This window comes from Salmo salar, chromosome ssa29 (assembly GCF_905237065.1).
Source record: "Salmo salar chromosome ssa29, Ssal_v3.1, whole genome shotgun sequence".
NCBI lineage: Eukaryota > Metazoa > Chordata > Actinopteri > Salmoniformes > Salmonidae > Salmo > Salmo salar.
In genome coordinates, this window is record NC_059470.1 from 42,239,737 (window position 1) to 42,262,722 (window position 22,986).

Here is a 22,986-nt window from a genome sequence, read left to right on the forward strand (position 1 = left end):
ATACCGCACCCGCCTCACAGATGAGAGCTTGCAGTCCTGCGTGATTAAAGTTACATCTTACATGCCCGATGTTGAGAAGCTGTCCAGTGATGTCCGAAAACAGAAGTCACATTAAACGGGTAAGAACACAATCCTGTCATAGGCACATATTTAGTAACAAAGTGGCTGTTTTTATAAAGTGATTTCTGATTTTTGTCAGTATATATTTGGAATGACACATAGGGATATTATTGTGTTTTGTTGCTCAGGTCCGAGGATGGCTGCATTGTATTGTGCGTGTCAAAAGAGAAGAGGGTGCTGCTGCATTTTACCCTTGCACATTTGCAGAAAACTAAAGAGAAGAGGTTAACCTGTTAGGGCTAGGGGGCAGTATTGACACGGCTGGATAAAAAACATACCCGATTTAATCTGGTTACCACTCCTACCCAGTAACTAGAATATGCATATACTTATTACATATGGATAGAAAACACCCTAAAGTTTCTAAAACTGTTTGAATGGTGTCTGTGTATAACAGAACTCAAATGGCAGGTCAAAACCTGAGAGATTCCTTTACAGGAAGTGGCCTGTCTGACCATTTCTGGAACTTCTTTGCCATCTCTATCTTTTACTAAGGATCTCTGCTCTAACGTGACACTTCCAATTACAGGAGGCCTATTATGCACGTTGCACATTTTGTTGTTGTTTTTTCGAATCCTAAAATAAAAATGACATCAAATCTGATTTCTGTATTGTATTTCTATAATTTCATCAATGCAACGAAACATAATACATTAATATTATAATGGAAGTTAAACTTAAAGCACCATCATACAGCAGAGTAGTCACGTGGTGCGTCATTCTCTCCAGGATGCGCTGCAGGTAAAATAAACGTTTAATCATGAATGCTCATTATGTATTTGTAGCCTACTTATCATTTTGATAGTAGGCTAATATAGCTAATATAGACACTTACAGCATGTGTTGCCTTCATTATAAGGCTTATATAAGGCTTTTAATTTTTTGCGGCTCCAGACAGATTTGTTTTTTGTTTTTTTTTGGTCCAATATGGCTCTTTCAACATTTTGGGTTGCCGACCCCTGGACTAGGTGAACCTTTTTCTACACTTTTGACTTCCTTTTTCTCCCTGCCACCTGAAGAAATCCAGCAGGCAGAAACATGACGTGGCTGGGACCCTCATACAGTGGGGGAAAAAAGTATTTGATCCCCTGCTGATTTTGTACGTTTGCCCACTGACAAAGAAATGATCAGTCTATAATTTTAATGGTAGGTTTATTTGAACAGCTTGTTGAGGTCAAATACTTATTTCCCTCGTTAAAATGCAAATCAATTTATAACATTTTTGACATGCGTTTTTCTGGATTCTTTTGTTGTTATTCTGTCTCTCACTGTTCAAATAAACCTACCATTAAAATTATAGACTGATCATTTCTTTGTCAGTGGGCAAATGTACAAAATCAGCAGGGAATCAAATGCTTTTTTCCCTCACTGTAGATCCGTGGTGCAGCTGTAAGGAAGGCAGGGTCCAGGCCTACACCAATCTCCACCTCTGTTCAAAACATCACCCAGCAGAGGACACACCCGTCCAGCAGAACACCACCACTCTCCACGAGACTGACCCAGCCCAGACACCTCCTGTCTGAGACACCACGACTACTACACGGGCCATTGGTCCCCCTTGGTACAGGAAGATACCACCACAAGACATCCTACAGCAGGCACTCCCACAATACAGGGAGGCAGAGCAGACCAACAGAACAGGACCGAACAGCTCCTGCACCTCCACGTAGCACCTCCAACCCAGAGAACCACCACCACACAGAGAAGATTGAACACCACCACGCCCTGGGACCTCCTCCACGCTACACAACGGCTTCCACACACTCCAGGGAATCAAGAAACCCACCTACCTCCAGAGAAACACCTCCCCAGCGGCGAACTGATCCACCTCTGACTCAACACCACCACAGCAACACCTCCGGAACAGAGACTACACCGGCAGCAGCTTCAGCCAAGCCGCTGTGGCCACCACTACTACTACGGGTACCATGGACTACTCACCAGTCCCCAGCCCTTCTCCTCTCCTAAGACAATAGACCAGGAGCACCAACACAGAGGACTCCAAACCAGCAGCACCGAGACCCCTCTTCACAACACCAGAGGACATCTCCTCCTCCTCTTCCCTACCACCATTCCAGCAGGCCAGGAAACCAAGACTCAACATACTACCTCTGAGCCAACAACACTCCACCCCACCCTGGACAGAGACCACCACCTACCAGAACCTACAGACCCACCAGCACCAACTATCTACAAAAAACCCAAGAAACAAAGATACGCCTGGTACCTCTCCAAAAGACCAAGCCCCCTCCACCCTCCAACCTATCCTCCGACTTTGCTGAGACCATCAACCAACTCGCCACACTAGAAGAGGGGCTCTCCACTTTTCTGGACCTCACCACCAGCCCTCTAGTTTTCTCCGGATCCCCACTATCACCTCTTCACTCCACCGGACTACCATCCCCACTGGCTCCAGAGGATCAAGATAGCCTAGACAATGCCCTCCTCATGTGTGATGTGACAGAACTCTCCCAGCAGGCTAGAAGAGAGAACACAACAGCCACCAGACCCCACTCAACCCAGACACAAGAGGCACCACTACCCTCCACAAGGAAGAAGACCACCACTACAACCACTACCGTGCCACCTCCTCACCGCTGCCGCCGCCTCCTCCTCATCATCATCATCCCTCTCCACCTCCACCTTCTCATCCTCAATATGCTCCCATCACCACCATCACCATCCAAAAACCTCTGCCATTGCAGACCAACCCAACACCTGCACCTACCACATCCCATCATAAAAAACATGACAAACTCCAATCAACACCCTACTCAACAAGCTACAAAGCCAAGGGCAGACCCAGCAATGGGCCCCCAAGGCACTAGCCATTGAGGGAGCAACAAAAACACACGGAGGCAACAGCCCTCCTGTGTTTCAACCCATCCACTCTCCAATCAAGCCTCTCATCAACCTCAACTACAATAAACCCACTACAACCCACCAACAAACCCTATGACAGAGAGGACCTAAATACGCCTCCAACCTTCGGTCCCTTGGCCCCCCCAAATGGGCAGTCTGTGCGCTGAGCCTCCATAGCAAATCAGTCCCGTCCAAATCCTAACACCAAAGGGCGAAAACTACGATTAAAAGGTAACCATCCAAACACGCCTTTTGGACTGGACGGAGGGTCTTCCCCTCTCCAAATCTACCCTTCAACCACATCTTTAAGGCCTTCACGCGACCCTCGCCCCTGCTGCTCCAAGGGGCTCAGAGTTGGAGTGCACCTTGCCCATACCCGGGATAAGATGCTCTAACAAAGCGATGCTGCCCTACGCATATCCTAACCCTAACCCTCTTAAAAAAAACACCATACACTCTCACCGAAGAGTATACGGGTCTTGACTAGCAGCCAACGACACGCCTTCGCTCCCGGCAGAGCTACCCTGTAAGTCACTGGCCTGCTGATTCAGTACCATAACAGAATGAGTCGGGAAGTTCACCCTCTGACCGGATGGTGGCCCTCAATGTCTCCATCTTATCGATGGTGGTTATGATATTGTTGAGGACCTTGAGCGTGGCTGAGGTGCACCCATGACCAGCTCGGAAACCAGATTTCATAGCGGAGAAGGTACGGTGGGATTCAAAATGGTCGGTGATCTGTTTGTTAACTTGGCTTTCGAAGACCTTAGAAAGGCAGCATAGGATAGATAAAGGGCTGTAGCAGTTTGGGTCTAGAGTAGTTAGGGTTTTTATCTAGGATTCCCAGCCAGTGTTCCTATTGTGCACCTCTACCATGGCAGTGGCACTACATAACCATTTCCAGGCTTTAGTCAATCTAAATGATCAGGGTGAGTCTACTGGAGAAACTAGGAATATTCCTTCCTTGCCAGGTATAACCCTCACGAAGGGATATTATAGGGTAGGGTCTAGTTTCCTGAATTTCCGCCTGACTGACGTGCCCAAAGTAAACTGCCAGTTACTCAGGCACAGAGGCCAGGATATGCATATAATTGGTAGCATTGGATAGAAAACACTTTAAAGTTTCTAAAACAGTTAAAATAATGTCTGAGACTATAACAGAATTGATATGGCAGGCGAAAATCTGAAGAAAATCCGACCAGAATAACAAAAATGTAGCTCCCAGGCTCTTATTATGGAAACCTATTGTTTCTATGTTACGCCATCACCCAGATTGCAATTCCTATGGCTTCCACTAGATGTCAACAGTCTTTATTCAAGGTTTCAGGCTTCTTTTTTGAAAAACGAATTTGGAGTTTTTGTTAGCAACCTTCAGACATATTGCAGGAGTGATAGGCAAGTTGGAGAAACAACAAAACACACAGAAGGTTGTTCTATTATTGGGTCTTGTTAATGGTTTGAATCAGCAGTACACCACTGCAGTCAAGCAGTAGCAACAGCTACTGAATAAAACAGCTGAAGTTTTTCCTCATGCACAGGTTTAGGTTCCCATCATACATTTTTCGGATGCGCTTCCATGGGGAAAGCAGGAGGTACTGAATCAACTGAACAAGTACATTCAGAAAAATTGTACCGAACTATTGGATCTGAGAAAATATAGATTTCACGTAGTGCAGTACGATCCAATACATTGGGGACCAGATACAGCTGTAAACATTTTAAACTACTGGCTAGATCAGTTAAACCATTAAGAGGGGAAGAGTGTATTGATGTTACTCCCCAACACTCCAATGTACTTAACTTATCGATTACTTTAAGACTTACGTCGGCAGAACAGCAACTTCTGGAGAAGGGCCTTAGATATATCGCATGGAGCTCAGGAGGGATATTCACACCTGTAATAGGATATTAAAACTACTTGATCATTTTAATTAAAATACTGATAATAAAAGATTACCATTTATTGGTCCATCACATTGGGAACCCAAGCTGCAGGGAGTGTCTCATACAATGCAGACCTTAATTCAAAGGGACTCTACTTCTTTTAGTACATTTAGGTTTCATACGGCAGGGACAGATAATCTTACAAAGCAGGAACGTACAGCTTTAAAGTCCTTAAGTTGGGGATCTTATCCCGGTATCGGGATTCATTGTCAAGAGACCATGGCGGGAAATTCAAAACTGCAAGAATCTAATAATTTCAATTTCTCAAACAATCAACTATTTCTCACAATTTGAAAGATAAACATCTCCTAAATCCAACCACATTGTCCGATTTCAAAGAGGCTTTACGGCGAAAGCATAAAGTTAGGTTATGTTAGGAGAGTACATTGAAAATAGCTGTGTGTAATGTTTTGTCAATTCAAAGACAGGCGTCACCATAAGCGGATAACCAGCTAGAATTATGCACCAACCTTTGACAATCTTCCTCAGATGACACTCCTAAGACATTATGTTACACAATACATGCATTTTTTGTTCCATCAAGTTCATATTTATATCCAAAAACAGCATTTTACCGAAGCGGTGAAAATCAGATTTTTTTTTCTCTCAAATGCTTCCGGTGAACAACGTTACAAATCACAAAATTACTATTAGATAACATTGGTAAATTATAATATTGTCATTCAAATATTCATAGTTTAACATTTCGTAAATGCTACTGCAATGCCAGATTTCAAAATAACTTTACTGGGAAATCACAATTTGCAATAAACCGGGTGCTGTGCTAAGAACAATAGGCTAGGCTATACAGGTTAGCACCATCTTGTAACCATGTAATATCAAAATTACTATTGTCAATATTCCCTTACCTTTGATTATCTTCATCCATTGGCAATTCCAGGCATCCCAGGTCCACTGCAAATGTGGTTTCTTTCAACAAAGTTCATAATTGATGTCCCAATAACTCCAAGTTGTTAGCGCTTCGGTAGGCTACTAAAAAGTAGCGCGGGGGGGGAGTCACGGCGAAAAGTAAAAAAAATAATCTATTTACATTGTTCAAACATGTCAAACGTTGTTTAGCATCAATCTTTAGAGCCATTTTTAACGTGAAACATCAGTAATGTTTCAACCCGACCTCTCCTGTGTCTTGAAAAACGTCTTTGAAAAATGTATCGCATCACATGATTGCGCAGGTGCAGCCAATAATGAAGTGACGACATCCCAGGGAGGTCAACTTCTCTTCCTTGTCATCCGGTCTCTGTTCATCATAGACGCTTCAAACAACTTTATAAAGATCGTTGACATCTAGTGGAAGCCGTAGGAGTTGCGAAATGAATCCTTTCTCACTATGGTATCTATAAAACAATGACACTAAATAGACACTAAAAATTTTTTGATCTATTTTTCACAGGTTTTTGCCTGCAATATGAGTTTTGTTATACTTACAGACACCATTCAAACTGTTTTAGAAAATTCAGAGTGTTTTACATATTTTTTTTCAAAATTTCTCAATACTGCCCCCGAGCCCCAACAGGTTAAGAATTCCAACATAGTTATAAAACCAGCAGATAAAGGATCAAATATTGTTATATTGGATAAAACCCAGTATCTGATAGAGGCGAAAAGACAATTGAGTAATTCTAAACATTATAGACCACTGACTCATTCATTGCAGTAGGAGACCCAGAGACAAATGAGGCAGATTATAGGAGAACTTTATGAGAATAATTACATTACAGACAAACAAATGTTTTACCTATATGGACCAGATACCCCACGCCCTAGACAATTTTATTTGTTGCTTAAAATCCACAAACCTCCTGAGACTTGGACAATCCCTTCTGAGGTTCCATGTGGTAGGCCGATTGTATTGGACTGTGGCTCGCAATCGTATAGAATAGCTGAGTACTTAGATTATTTTATAAATCCTCTGTCACGGAAACATCCAAGTTTCATTAAAGACACATATTGATATTGACTCTTTGTATACCAACATTGACACCAACTTGTGTCTTAGAGAAATGTAAGACATTTTCCATAGATATCCGGACATAGATAGACCTAATTAGGCATTATTACAATTACTAGAACTCAGCCTAACAAGAAATGACTTTGAATACAAGTCTAATCGTTTTCTTCAAATCCATGGTACAGCTATGGGGAAGAAGTTTACCCCGTCATATGCCAATATTTATATGGCTGAATGGGAACAATCAGCCTTCCCCAAATGTACAAAGCTTCCAATTTTGAATCTACGGTATTTAGATGACATATTTGGGTTATGGAGACATTCCCTCTCAGAAGTTATGGAATTTGTGCAGATTATGAATACACCTCATCCGTCAATCACGATTAAACATAATGTTCAGAAGGAAGAAATAGAATTTATGGACACTGAGGTATTTTTTGTAGAGGGTAGTGATAACATGAAGCAATTAGCAACAAAGGTTTATTTCAAACCTACGGACACTCATTCCCTCTTACACAAATCTCGTTTTCATCCAAAACACACCTACAGAGGACTGATAAAGTCTCAGTTTATCAGATTTCACAGGAATTGTACACAGAGAAAACATGTGAAGGAGGTTATAGGAATTATTTTTAAGGCTCTTAGGCCCAGAGGTTATTCTAAACGTTTCCTCCGCACTATAAGAGCAGAGGTGAACACTATGTTTGAACTGAACCTATATATGGGTGGACTAGTAACGATGGAAGTGTTATCCCATTTGTCACCGCATATTCACAGTCTTCTATGAAGTTTAACTCCGTAGTGAAGGATCATTTCCAGCAGACAAGGGAGGATGTGGAGGTTCTCCAACAATTCAGAGTAATATCAGCATATCGGCGAAATAAAAATTTGACAGATGTGCTGGTACACTCTGGTTTCAGGGAGAAGCCGGGGCGGAGTGGATCACATTTTAGACAAGTAAAATACATTCAGAATAAATGGTCGGGTCTAGGGGCTCCAGTATGGGAGGTTTTTCAATGAAGACCACCAACATTGTATATGGCATTGAATGTCTACAATGTAGAAAACTGTATATTGGAGAAACCAGGAACTCCTTGGAAGCCAGACTCAAACAACATCTATATCATATAAGTAAAGAGTCGGTTAAAACCACACTATACACCCACTTTAGATCTCATCCAGTAGTTCAGTTAAGAATAGCAGGGTTGGAATCTAACCAAGGGTGGTTGTTAACACACAGACAGATTAAGGAGCAATTTTGTATTCAAAAATTGTGTACTTGTGATCCCACGGGCATGAATGAAAAGTATTACATTTACATTTTAGTCATTTAGCAGATGCTCTTATCCAGAGTGACTTACAGTAGTGAATGCATACATTTCATACATTTTTCTCTCTGTACTGGTCCCCCGTGGGAATTGAACCCACAACCCTGGTGTTGCAAACACCATGCTCTACCAACTAAGCCACACGGGTATTAGAGAACCCTAACCATTCTAATTCTAACCCTGACCTTAACACTAACCTTAACCATCCTAACCTAGCCCTAATAATAACCCTAATCCTAACCCTAACCTTAACCCTAAATTTAACCCCTATCCTAACCCTTACCTTAACCCTAATCCTAACCCTTTGGATTAAAAAATTGGGTACTAGTGATCCTACAGGCCTGAATGAATAGTATTAGAGAACCTTAACCATTCTAACTCTAACCCTGACCTTAACACTAACCTTAACCATCCTAACCTTAACCCTAACCTTAACCATTCTAACCTGACCCTAACCTTATCCTTAACCCTAACCCTGACCCTAGCTCCATAAAGATGTATCCTGAGGAGCTAGGTAATTAGAGAGCATGTGCCGGTGTACTGTCTGGGTGTTGCTTATCCTATTAGAGGAAAATGTTAATTTTACCTATCTTGATTCAGCCGTTAACGATCTAACAAAGCCATGCTGCCTTATGCATATCCGTTCCATATCTCTTTAAAAATAAATGCCAGACACTCCGAAGAGTATACAGGCCTTGAATAATGGCCAACGACATGCCTTCGCTCCTGGCAGAGCTACCTGTAAGCCACTGGCCTGCTGAATCAGTACCTTGACAGAATGAGTCAGGAAGTTCAGCCACTGGCCTGCTGAATCAGTACCTTGACAGAATGAGTCGGGAAGTTCAGCCATTGACCGGCTGGTGGCCCTCGATGTCTCCGATGGAGTGTTGGTGAAATGGGCTTGGGATCGCTCGGCGCGCCGGAACCTGGTTGGGGCCTCGGAACCTGGAAGGGAGACCAGGTGCAGTTTGACAGGGTTGATATAAAAACCAGCTTCGGACAGTCTGCGGACACCCGACCCACGATCCTGGAAGGGAGGGGCCTCACTCGTTCTTGCCATCTGAACCACTGAGTGCGAAGGACTGACACTTGGGGTGGATGCATGACAACCGTAGAGGAGGTTATACTTCCTGGGTTTTTGTCTGCTCAAACTCTCAAGGCCGACTGACTGACATGCTTGGGATGGACACATGGCAACCGACTGAGAAGCTGGGTTCCTGGAAGGGAGCAGCCCTCTATGGTTTTTGCCTGACCCTAAACCAAGTATGTATCTACAAGGATGATGGATAGAGCTCAAAGGGTGGATGCATGACAACTGTAGAGAAGGTTCACCTTCTGGATTTTTGTCTGCTCAAACCACAAGAACTCAATGACAGACCGTATTGGTATGGACACATGGCAAGCAACTGAGACCCCGGACTCACACAGGGTACACAACTCAACCGCGTTGCCTGATCCTACACCAAGCATCCTGGAAGGGAATTACTCTTCAATGTATTGATAAAGAAAAACATCCAGGACCAAATGACTGAGTGACACTTGGCCAACCAGCAGTGAAGGACAGTTCCGTGTGTGATTTCCTCTCTGGTGGCCCTTTTTCACAACCGTTGACACCTTGACCAATAGAAGGACTCCCCTAAACCTAACCCTAACCTTATCCCCACCCTTAACCTAACCCTAACCCCACCCTTATCCTAACCCTAACTCCACCCCTATCCTAACCCCACCATAATACTAACCCTAACCCCACCCTTAACCTAACCCTAACCCTACTCTTATCCTAACCCTAACCTCCACCCTAACCCTATCCCCTACCTGGACAAAAAAAAAGGATGTAGACAACTGAAACCAATGCACCCCGAAACCAACTCTACTGTAGTGGACAACTACAGGGTTCTACAACCTGAGCGGATCTGTGCCCGGACCCCTCGACACCCCCATTCAGCAAGCGGAGTGCAACCCTCCCCCCCAGTCTCTGCATTAGCTTGAAGGCATCAGATCGACCTTGTGGATTTCTTAAAATATCTTAACCCTAACCCTTAACCGTAACGTAACCCTAAAGCAAACCTGCTGACCTAAAACACAATCCTATTCAAAACCTAACCCTAACCACTAACTCTAACCCCTAACCCAGTTCACGTAGGGTCCAGTTCAGATGGGGTCCAGTTAAGATGGGGTCCAGTTAAGATGGGGTCCAGTTCAGATGGGGTCCAGTTCAGATAGGGTCCAGTTCAGATTGGGTCCAGTTCGGTTACTGTCCAGTTCAGATAAGGTCCAGTTCAGATGGGGTCCAGTTTAGATGGGGTCCAGTTCAGATGGGGTCCAGTTCAGATGGGGTCCAGTTCAGATTGGGTCCAGTTCAGTTACTGTCCAGTTCAGATGGGGTCCAGTTCAGATGGGGTCCAGTTCGGTTACTGTCCAGTTCAGTTACTGTCCAGTCCAGATGGGGTCCAGTTCAGATGGGGTCCAGTCCAGATGGGGTCCAGTTCAGATTGGGTCCAGTTCAGATGGGGTCCAGTTCAGATGGGGTCCAGTTCGGATGGAGTCCAAATCAGATAGGGTCCAGTTCAGATGAGGTACAGTTCAAATAGGGTCCAGTTCAGATTGGGTCCAGTTCGGTTACTGTCCAGTTCAGATGGGGTCCAGTTCAGTTTGGGTCCAGTTTGGTTACTGTCCAGTTCAAATAGGGTCCAGTTCAGATTGGGTCCAGTTCGGTTACTGTCCAGTTCAGATAGGGTCCAGTTCAGATGGGGTCCAGTTTAGATGGGGTCCAGTTCAGATGGGGTCCAGTTCAGATTGGGTCCAGTTCGGTTACTGTCCAGTTCAGATGGAGTCCAGTTCAGATGGGGTCCAGTTCAGATTGGGTCCAGTTCGGTTACTGTCCAGTTCAGTTACTGTCCAGTCCAGATGGGGTCCAGTCCAGATGGGGTCCAGTTCAGATGGGGTCCAGTTCGGATGGAGTCCAAATCAGATAGGGTCCAATTCAGATGAGGTACAGTTCAAATAGTGTCCAGTTCAGATTGGGTCCAGTTCGGTTACTGTCCAGTTCAGATGGGGTCCAGTTCAGTTTGGGTCCAGTTTGGTTACTGTCCAGTTCAAATAGGGTCCAGTTCAGATGGGGTCCAGTCCAGATGGGGTCCAGTCCAGATGGGGTCCAGTTCAGATGGGGTCCAGTTTAGTTACTGTCCAGTTCAGATGGGGTCCAGTTCGGTTACTGTGCAGTCCAGATAGGGTCCAGTTCAGGTGGGGTCCTGTTCAGTTACTGTCCAGTTCAGATATGGTCCAGTTCAGATAGGGTCCAGTTCAGATTGGGTCCAGTTCGGTTACTGTCCAGTTCAGATGGAGTCCAGTTCAGATGGGGTCCAGTTCAGATGGGGTCCAGTTCAGATGGAGTCCAAATCAGATGAGGTCCAGTTCAGATGGGGTCCAGTTCAGATGGGGTCCAGTTCAAATGGGGTCCAGTCCAGATGGAGTCCAAATCAGATGAGGTCCAGTTCAGATGGGGTCCAGTTCAGATGGAGTCCAAATCAGATGAGGTCCAGTTCAGATGGGGTTCAGTTCAGATGGGGTCCAGTTCAGATGGAGTCCAAATCAGATGAGGTCCAGTTCAGATGGGGTTCAGTTCAGATGGGGTCCAGTTCAGATGGGGTCCAGTTCAGATTGGGTCCAGTTTGGTTACTGTCCAGTTCAGATAGGGTCCAGTTCAGATGGAGTCCAGTTCAGATGGGGTCCAGTTCAGATGGAGTCCAGTTCAGATTGGGTCCAGTTTGGTTACTGTCCAGTTCAGATGGAGTCCAGTTCAGATGGGGTCCAGTTCAGATGGGGTCCAGTTCAGATGGGGTCCAGTTCAGATAGGGTCCAGTTCAGATGGGGTCCAGTTCAGATGGGGTCCAGTTCAGATGGGGTCCAGTTCAGATGGGGTCCAGTTTGGTTACTGTCCAGTTCAGATGGGGTCCAGTTCAGATGGAGTCCAGTTCAGATGGGGTCCAGTTCAGATGGGGTCCAGTTCAGATGGAGTCCAGTTCAGATGGGGTCCAGTTCAGATGGGGTCCAGTTCCAATGGGGTCCAGTTCAGATGGGGTCCAGTTCAGATGGGGTCCAGTTCAGATGGGGTCCAGTTCAGATGGGGTCCAGTTCAGATGGGGTCCAGTTCCAATGGGGTACAGTTCCAATGGGGTTCAGTTCAGATGGGGTCCAGTTCAGATGGGGTCCAGTTCCGATGGGGTCCAGTTCCAATGGGGTCCAGTTCAGATGGGGTCCAGTTCCAATGGGGTCCAGTTCAGATGGGGTCCAGTTCCAATGGGGTCCAGTTCCAATGGGGTCCAGTTCCAATGGGGTCCAGTTCAGTTGGGGTCCAGTTCAGTTGGGGTCCAGTTCAGATGGGGTCCAGTTCTGTTGGGGTCCAGTTCCAATGGGGTACAGTTCATATAGAGTTAATTAATTTGTAGAAATGGAACATCCAAGTCATGTTTCTATTCCTGTAGTAATGCTGTAGTCACGGTGATGTTGGTAGATAGCTTCCGTGGACACTTTGGACTCTTCAGTGCTGACTAATAGCTCTATTTACCTCTGTGGTCATATAGCGTGTGTGTGTGTGTGTGTGTGTGTGTGTGTGTGTGTGTGTGTGTGTGTGTGTGTGTGTGTGTATATGTGTGTGTGTTTGTGCAGATTTTGACCCTATCTTGAATATAGAGGAAAGGTCAGCGTGCGTGAACACGCACACACACACACATACAAACACACACACTGACCTACACACACATACAAACACACACACTGACCTACACACACATACAAACACACACACTGACCCACACACACACACACACACACATACAAACACACACACTGACCCACACACACACACACACATACAAACACACACTGACGCACACACATTCAAACACACACACTGACCCACACACACACACACACACACATACAAACACACACACTGACCCACACACACACACACACATACAAACACACACTGACGCACACACACACACACACATACAAACACACACTGACGCACACTGATGCATAAACACACACTGACGCACACACACATACAAACACACACACTGACACACACACACACATGTTGACCTCTTATACAATTAGACAATAACACAGATATGAAAGCATGCAGACAGAGATGGGGACGGATCTGGGGTGTATCATTGGGTCAGGGGACGTGGCGGTGTGTGCGGGTGTGTGTGTGTGTGAGTTTTATTGGGTGTGGGGGCATGTCTGTGTATTGGTGCCTGTGTGTGGGTGTGTGTGAGTTTAGGGGTGGTGGTTAAAACTCCTATCATCGTGATAACGTGTCAAATGCCAGCGGGTGCAGACAGAGAAACACAGAGAAACCAACGACAGACACTCATCTCTCTTGTCCTCACTCTCTCTCTCTCTCTTGTCTTCTCTCTCTCACCTCTCTCTTGTCTTCTCTCTCTCACTCTCTCTTGTCTCCTCTCTCGCACCTCTCTCTTGTCTCCTCTCTCGCACCTCTCTCTTGTCTTCTCTCTCTCACCTCTCTCTTGTCTTCTCTCTCTCACCTCTCTCTTGTCTTCTCTCTCTCACCTCTCTCTTATCTTCTCTCTCTCACCTCTCTCTTGTCTTCTCTCTCTCACCTCTCTCTTGTCTTCTCTCTCTCACCTCTCTCTTATCTTCTCTCTCTCACCTCTCTCTTGTCCTCTCTCTCGCACCTCTCTCTTGTCTTCTCTCTCTCACCTCTCTTGTCCTCTCTCTCTCACCTCTCTCTTGTCTTCTCTCTCGCACCTCTCTCTTGTCTTCTCTCTCTCACCTCTCTCTTGTCTTCTCTCTCTCACCTCTCTCTTGTCTTCTCTCTCTCACCTCTCTCTTGTCTTCTCTCTCTCACCTCTCTTTTATCTTCTCTCTCTCACCTCTCTCTTGTCCTCTCTCTCTCACCTCTCTCTTGTCTTCTCTCTCTCACCTCTCTCTTGTCCTCTCTCTCTCTCGCAATCTTCTCTCTCTGTTTTCTCTCAACTCTCTCTCAATCTCTTTCTCCTCTCTCTCACACTCTTCTCTCTCAATCTCGCACTCAATCTCTCTATCTCTCTCTCTCTCTCTACTTTCTTTATGGAGAGTTATTCTCTCCTCCACAGTTCTTACCAGAGTTCTGTGCTTTTCTCTGGCTTCAGGAAGCTGCGCTCTGATAGGAGGTTGTGTGATGTTGTCTTGGAGACGGGAGGCGTGTCCTTCCCGTGTCACCGCGTCCTATTGGCCAGTTCCAGCCAGTATTTCTGGTGTTTGTTTGGTGAGAAGACGGAGGAGAGGATAGCTGCTAGCATTAGACTCCCGGCGCTAACTCCTGCAGGACTAGAGACAGTTCTGGACTTCCTGTACTCTGGATGGCTCAGCCTATCAGCTGCCTCACTGCCTGTTGTTCTGGAGACCGCCAGGTACCTTCAGGTGGACACAGCTGTGTCGCTATGTGAGCGTTTCCTTAGCGACGGGCTGTCGCTGAGGACCTCATGTTTCTATGCCAACCTGGCTGAGCACCACTTCCTGCCTGACGCGCTGGCAGCTGCCAATCAAATCATCGCCATGGAGATGGCCACTTTGCTACGGGAGGACAGGGAGGGGCTTCTGGGGCTGAACGTCCAATCACTAACGGATGTGCTGGACAGGGAGGAACTACCCGGTGTCAAGGAGGTGGAGCTACTGAAACTTGTGCTGGATTGGCTGGATGCTAACCAGCCTCTCCCATTGGTCCGCTGTAACCTGCTGCTCAGCCGACTCCGTTTTGGATTGGTTACTCCCTCTGACATCACAACACTAAGCCCTGCCCACACCAACATGAACACGCCCCTGATGAGGAGTAAGGTGACGCAGGCGCTGGAGTATCATTGGCTGGGCTCAGCTAGACCAATAAGACAGAGCCGACACTCCTCCCTCAGAGCAGCAGCCAATCATGTGCTCCTGGTGGGGGGCGGGCTCAGCACTGATTGGCCGCAGCAGCAGGTGCTCACCTTCGACCTTAGAGACAGGAAGTGGTCATCATTGAACGCTGGTCTCCCACGACGACTGAAGAACCACTGTGTGTGCTGCGTCGGGGGGTTCCTGTTTGTGATTGGAGGAGAAGAGGTGAAGGGCGGAGCAGAGGGGGGTGAAGGGAAGTCTGTTACTATGACGACAACTAATTGTGTGTGGCGGTACGATCCTCGCTTTGCATGCTGGGAGGAAGCGGACCCCATGCTGGAGAGGAGATCCCAGTTCAGCTGCTGTGTTGTAGACCATGTCATCTACACTATAGGGGGAACACACACACACTCAGACACACACTCCTGCCTGGCCTCAGTGGAGTTCTATGACATGGCAGCAGGTCATTGGAGGAAAGGAATTTCTGTGCCCCGCCCCCTTTATGGCCACGCCTCGGTCACCCTGGGAACTGGAATCCTAATGTCTGGTGGTAGCCATGGCAACCAGGACCGTACACAGGTCAGTAGCCACGAGGGTAATCAGGGCAACTGTGAGGTCCTCTTCCTAGATATGGTTGCTAGGGGTGGAGTTTGGGAGAAGCGAGCACCGATGTCCATTGGCCGTTTCGGTCACCGCATGGCAACTGTTGCCGGATGTGTCTACGCGTTACTAGGAATGTACGAGCACTACTGCGATATTGAGCGATATGACTCACTCGCTGACCAGTGGACACGCTTACGCCCAGTACTCATTGGCTCGTTCGACTACGGACTGGTGACAACAGAAAATGGGAGGCTGCTGCTGTTCGGAGGCAGGAAATGGCGGGATGGACAGGAAGTGAGCGTAGCAAGTGTTCTAGAATATGACACAGAGAGAGACAGTTGGGCTGAGATCTGTCAGCTACACACTCCTCTGACTGGAACACAATGTGTTGTGATGGCTCTGTTAGACTAACACTCCTCTGACTGGAACACAATATACAGGAAGTAGAAAATAACATGGCTATGTATAGGGAGTAGTAAATAACATGGCTATATATACAGGAAGTAGAAAATAACATGGCTATATACAGGGAGTAGTAAATAACATGCTATATATACAGGAAGTAGAAAATAACATGGATATATACAGGGAGTAGAAAATAACATGGATATATACAGGGAGTAGAAAATAACATGGCTATATACAGGGAGTAGAAAATAACATGGCTATATACAGGGAGTAGAAAATAACATGGATATATACAGGGAGTAGAAAATAACATGGCTATATACAGGAAGTAGAAAATAACATGGATATATACAGGGAGTAGTAAATAACATGGCTATATACAGGAAGTAGAAAATAACATGGCTACAGTGGTTCTTCCTTTAAAAGTTGCGTTGTACTGCAGCACAGCTTGAGGGCTGCTGCAGAATATTATTGCACGTTATTTAAGTGTCAGCCATTGTTGCCATTAATGCTAGTTAGTGCTAGTTTGACCACTAGAGGGAATCTTTGAGAAGCATTTGACTGTATTAATATTGGCTGGACTAAAAAATGTTTTTTTTGTTGTAAGAACATAGTATATGTGATTGATTTAGCTTAATTCATTTGATTAATATTATGGTGTTTCTATTCCAAGAAAAATGAAAAATGAAACCCTCAGGGTTTCCATTAGAAAAATATGGCACTGTACTAAGTGACTGCAAGTGAAGAGGAAAATAATCGTAACATTTCCACACCCTAATTGTAGGCTAACCAATACCCAAACGGAGATTCAGTGAAAATTAAAATCTCATTGATTTACCAAGACCAGTCCCCGTGCCCAGAGCAGCACGAAACGCTGTTGAAATGGTTGACCACACGCGGGTAGGCTATTGCTTCAAATCCTATCATAACAATTGGATGACTTTGGGTGTTCCAGTAAGAAACTATTTGTTGCCTTCATTAGACTACTTTATTCAGAAAAATTCATCTGTAACTCTGCCAAGCCTATAAGCAAAGATGAACTGGTGAAGGCCATCAAGACGTTTTGGCTTGAGAAACTGATGATACAACAATGCAACAAATACATTGATCATCTCAGCAAGGTTTTGCCAGTGGTCGTGGATCTGGGGGGAAGTGCAACTAAAATGTAGCTGAGATGTACTGTACAGTAGTGGAAATAAACATCTGCATTTTGAAAGTCTTTTTTATCATTATTTTATTAACGAAAGCATAAAGATGTTGATGAACATATACTGTGTAAAACTTTAGAGTACTTAAGCATCGAATACATTGCAAGTTGGGTGGATATTCACACCTACAGTAGCCGGGCTATTAAACTAATCGTTGGATAACAGATCGGCTCTCGCAACTCATTAAGAGGAGTGTCACGCCCTGACCTGAGAGAGGCATTTTGTTTCTCTATTTTGGTTAGGTCGGGGTGTGATTTGGGTGGGCATTCGAGATTTGTAGTTCTTTGTTCTATTCTATGTTTTCTATTTCTATGTTGTCAGGTTCTAGTTTTGTATTTCTATGTTGGGTTTTGTTTGGGATGATCTCCAATTAGAGGCAGCTGGTCCTCGTTGTCTCTAATTGGAGATCATACTTGAGTTTATTTGAGTTTATTTTATTTTTACAGGGACAGTGCACATTAATCAACGTTTCGCTTAAGTAGGGGTATTTTCCACCTGGGTTTGTGGGAGATTGTTTTTGAGTAGTGTATGTTTCACCTCTGCGTCACGGTTTGTTGTTTTTGTTCTTTAGTTTATGTTTTGCATAGTTTCACAATGTAAATAAAATGTGGAATGACACACACGCTGCACTTTGGTCCGCTTCTCCTTCCTACGACAGCCGTGACAAGGCGGCTTCTTTCTTCAATGTGCTTTAAATGACATTAATAATGGAACACACCCAACATGAGCAGATGAACTTGGTCAAAATATTTATTTATTAAAGACCATCAGAAAGAATGTTGGTACTTATTTGTTTTGATCCAAAACCATTTACGAGTAAATAATCCAATAATAATTGGTATTGCATGGCTCTCGGAACTCATTAAGAGTTCTATATGAAAATACTTGCAGATCAATTAATTCTAAATGAATATCTAAAGGGTGCTTTTTGTTAGGGCAAATCTGGTCTGTGAGAATATCTAAGGGGCTTTTATATAATTACAATGCAGGGTTAATAATATTAATAATCGTTGGATAACAGATCGGCTCTCAGAACTCATTAAGAGGTGGCTTGTATCTTCAATATGCTTTAAATGCCACAATGTCACAAACAATGCAGACAAATCATCGCTGGACTCTTTCATTCCGTTTCTTCTTCACATCAGCGAAGAAAGACTCTGTGTTTCAGAAACTCACCTTATATAGAGGGGCTACTGTCACGTTCTGACCAGTAAAGGGGTCATTTGTTATTGTAGTTTGGCCAGGACGTGGCAGGGGGGTATTTGTTTTATGTGGTTCGGGGTGTGTGTTTATGTAGAGGGGTGTTTGTTTAGAGTTTCCGGGGTTTTGGTCTATGTTCTATGTTAGTGTATTTCTATGTCTGATCTAGGGTGTTTAGTTCTATGTTTAGTTAATTGGGATTGGGGCCTTCAATTGGAGGCAGCTGTTTCTCGTTGCCTCTGATTGAAGGTCCTATATTTAGGGGTGTGTTTGTTATGGGTATTGTGGGAGGTTGATTTTGCATTGCTGTGTGTCGTCTGTTCGTTTTCTTGTTCTTGTTTGTGTTCAATAAATGTTAAAAATGAGCACTCAACCCGCTGCGCCTTGGTCCACTTCCTACGACGGCAGTTACAGCTACAGTATCACTCTTTCACACTGTGGTAAATAAAGCCGTTTAGAATGATTTACTTCTGTTTTTAGAGGGTGAGAATCCAAAAGCCCACTGTGCCTAATTTTAGAAAAAATGTCAGTCCGATAGATCAGCGTTCTAACTTCCCCTACATTTGTGTTTTGTTACATTTGCTACAGTTTGTGTGCTTATTTATTGGTGGAGATATTTTATTCTGCAATGTTCGTTTGACAACCATCCACTTTGTTATATCAGATTTGTTGAATGTGCGCCAATCCCCACGGACTGCGTTCCATTGACCTCTTTACTGCATTTATTATAATTGGAAGGGCAGACCGTTATAATACTCTGCATTGGAAGGGCAGACCGTTATAATACTCTGCATTGGAAGGGCAGACCGTTATAATACTCTGCATTGGAAGGGCAGACCGTTATAATACTCTGCATTGGAAGGGCAGACCGTTATAATACTCTGCATTGGAAGGGCAGACCGTTATAATACTCTGCATTGGAAGGGCAGACCGTTATAATACTCTGCATTGGAAGGGCAGACCGTTATAATACTCTGCATTGGAAGGGCAGACCGTTATAATACTCTGCATTGGAAGGGCAGACCGTTATAATACTCTGCATTGGAAGGGCAGACCGTTATAATACTCTGCATTGGAAGGGCAGACCGTTATAATACTCTGCATTGGAAGGGCAGACCGTTATAATACTCTGCATTGGAAGGGCAGACCGTTATAATACTCTGCATTGGAAGGGCAGACCGTTATAATACTCTGCATTGGAAGGGCAGACCGTTATAATACTCTGCATTGGAAGGGCAGACCGTTATAATACTCTGCATTGGAAGGGCAGACCGTTATAATACTCTGCATTGGAAGGGCAGACCGTTATAATACTCTGCATTGGAAGGGCAGACCGTTATAATACTCTGCATTGGAAGGGCAGACCGTTATAATACTCTGCATTGGAAGGGCAGACCGTTATAATACTCTGCATTGGAAGGGCAGACCGTTATAATACTCTGCATTGGAAGGGCAGACCGTTACAATACTCTGCATTGGAAGGGCAGACCGTTATAATACTCTGCATTGGAAGTGCAGACCGTTACAATACTCTTCATAGCACAAATCCTACAACCACTAACTACTAACCATCAGTAATGTTCTGTTTGATCTTTATTTCAATATTTCTGCTTTATGAGTTCTGAGAGCAGATCTGTCATCCAACGATTATTATTATTATTATTAGTAACCCTACATTGTAATTATATAAAAGCACCTTCGATATTCTGGGTTTTTATTTACAGTAGTGATGGACAACTGGAGGCATTTTGTTTTTCACAAGCGTTGCAGGCTGTGAATTCTGCAAACAAGTCAACCTAACTAAAAAATACATTTTGTTGATTGCCATGGTGAATAATCCAATGACAATTGATAGGACACATAAAAGGAAACATCAAAGAGTTTACCGGAATCCCTAAATGAAAATACTGGCAGATCAATTAAATATCCTTGTACAGTAGTAGATCTAATTAAATTCAGAGGATTATAAATTAATATCTAAGGGGCTTTTATAAACTTATAATGCAGGGTTAATAATACATTAATATACTTGTAGGGGTTGATGCATTTTTTGTTGTTGGGGCAAATCTGGTTTTAGAGTATTTAAGCATTGCATCAAATCAAATCAAATTTATTTATTTAGCCCTTCGTACATCAGCTGATATCTCAAAGTACTGTACAGAAACCCAGCCTAAAATCCCAAACAGCAAGCAATGCATGTGAAAGAAGCACGGTGGCTAGGAAAAACTCCCTAGGAAAAACTCCCTAGAAAGGCCAAAAACCTAGGAAGAAACCTAGAGAGGAACCAGGCTATGAGGGGTGGCCAGTCCTCTTCTGGCAAAACATGGTCAAGATGTTAAAATGTTCATAAATGACCAGCATGGTCAAATAATAATAATCATAGTAGTTGTCGAGGGTGCAACAAGCACGTCCGGTGAACAGGTCAGGGTTCCATAGCCGCAGGCAGAACAGTTGAAACTGGAGCAGCAGCACGGCCAGGTGGACTGGGGACAGCAAGGAGTCATCATGCCAGGTAGTCCTGAGGCATGGTCCTAGGGCTCAGGTCCTCCGAGAGAAAGAAAGAAAAAGAGAAAAAGAGAATTAGAGAGAGCATATTTAAATTCACACAGGACACCGGATAAGACAAGAGAAATACTCCAGATGTAACAGACTGACCCTAGCCCCCCGACACAAACTACTGCAGCATAAATACTGGAGGCTGAGACAGGAGGGATCAGAAGACACTGTGGCCCCATCCGATGATACCCCCGGACAGGGCCAAACAGGTAGGATATAACCCCACCCACTTTGCCAAAGCACAGCCCCCACACCACTAGAGGGATGTCTCCAACCACCAACTTACCGTCCTAAGACAAGGCCGAGTATAGCCCACAAAGATCTCCGCCACGGCACAACCCAAGGGGGGCGCCAACCCAGACAGGAAGACCACGTCAGTGACTCAACCCACTCAAGTGACGCACCCCTCCTATGGACGTCATGGAAGAACACCAGTAAGCCAGTGACTCAGCCCCTGTAATAGGGTTAGAGGCAGAGAATCCCAGTGGAGAGAGGGGAACCGGCAAGGCAGAGACAGCAAGGGCGGTTCGTTGCTCCAGCCTTTCCGTTCACCTTCACACTCCTGGGCCAGACTATACTTAATCATAGGACCTCTGAAGAGATGAGTCTTCAATAAAGACTTAAAGGTTGAGACTGAGTCTGCGTCTCTCACATGGGTAGGCAGACCATTCCATAAAAATGGAGCTCTATAGGAGAAAGCCCTACCTCCAGCCATTTGCTTAGAAATTCTAGGGACAATTAGGAGGCCTGCGTCTTGTGACCGTAGCGTACGTGTAGGTATGTACGGCAGGACCAAATCGGAAAGATAGGTAGGAGCAAGCCCATGTAATGCTTTGTAGGTTAGCAGTAAAACCTTGAAATCAGCCCTTGCCTTAACAGGAAGCCATAAATTGCAAGTTTGCCCATTTTGTCCTTTAGGCTACTCTTTACAATAGGACTCAACTCTGATTGACCGCAACATCTACAGTGGTACAAATATATTATTGAATTCGATTAAAAAAAAACGTTTAAAATGTTTACGTTTAAACCTCTTCACTATAGGGGGCAGTATTTTCACAGCCGGATGAAAAACGTACCCATATTAAACGGCTTACTACTCGGGCCCCAGGAACTAGAAGATGCATATTATTAGTAGATTTAGATAGAAAACACTCTGAAGTTTCTAAAACTGTTTGAATAATGTCTGTGAGTATAACAGAACTCATATGGCAGGCAAAAACCTGAAAAAAACCCGAACAGGAAGTTTGACCTCAGATGGCTGTAGTCATTTCAAATGAAGTTCTATCTAAACTACAGTGTATGTGATGTCATATTGCACTTCCTAAGGCTTCCACTAGATGTCAACAGTCATTAGAACCTCGTTTGAGGCTTCTAGAATACAATTTGATTGAATAATACCCGGAACAGTATGTGGTCGGGCTGGGGTCATTGACTTACCTTGCGCGCGCTCACGAAGGATTAGCCATTTTTCTTTTTCTTTTGTAATGAATCTGCTATTGTCCGGTTGGAATATTATCGCAATTCTACAATTATAACACCCTAAAGATTGATTGTGAACATGGTTTGACATGTTACTACAAACGCTGAGGGAACTTTATAACTTTTCGTCGACGGTGGAAAGATGCATTTTGGAATGGGGATCTGGACGCGCCATCAAAACTGATTTATTTCGACATAAATGATGGACTTTATCGAACAAATGAACATTTCTTGTGGAAGTGGGAGACCTTCCGAGTGCATTCAGCCGAAGATCAGCAAAGGTAAGATAATATTTTTAACATATTTCAGCGTTTTGGGGATGCCGTGGCTGGACGGCTAACTGAATAGCATGGTGCTCAGTACTCAGAATATTGAACAATGTGCTTTCTACGTAAAGTTATTTTGAAATCTGACACAGCGGGTG

At 44.5% G+C, this 22,986-nt stretch overlaps 1 protein-coding gene across 1 annotated transcript; it reads left to right on the top strand.

The window, feature by feature from the left end:
- The first annotated feature begins 14,233 nt into the window (after window positions 1-14,233).
- Window positions 14,234-16,406, top strand: klhl34 (kelch-like family member 34). The gene has a single exon (XM_014181862.2). It carries the CDS (start codon window positions 14,326-14,328, stop codon window positions 16,120-16,122), a length of 1,797 nt encoding a protein of 598 aa, XP_014037337.1. The 5' UTR covers window positions 14,234-14,325; the 3' UTR covers window positions 16,123-16,406.
- The last annotated feature ends 6,580 nt before the right edge of the window (window positions 16,407-22,986 follow it).

What these genes read in the sequence shown, in the direction of transcription:
- klhl34 (XM_014181862.2), top strand. Translation starts at nt 14,326, where the DNA reads ATGGAGAGTTATTCTCTCCTCCACAGTTCTTACCAGAGTTCTGTGCTT.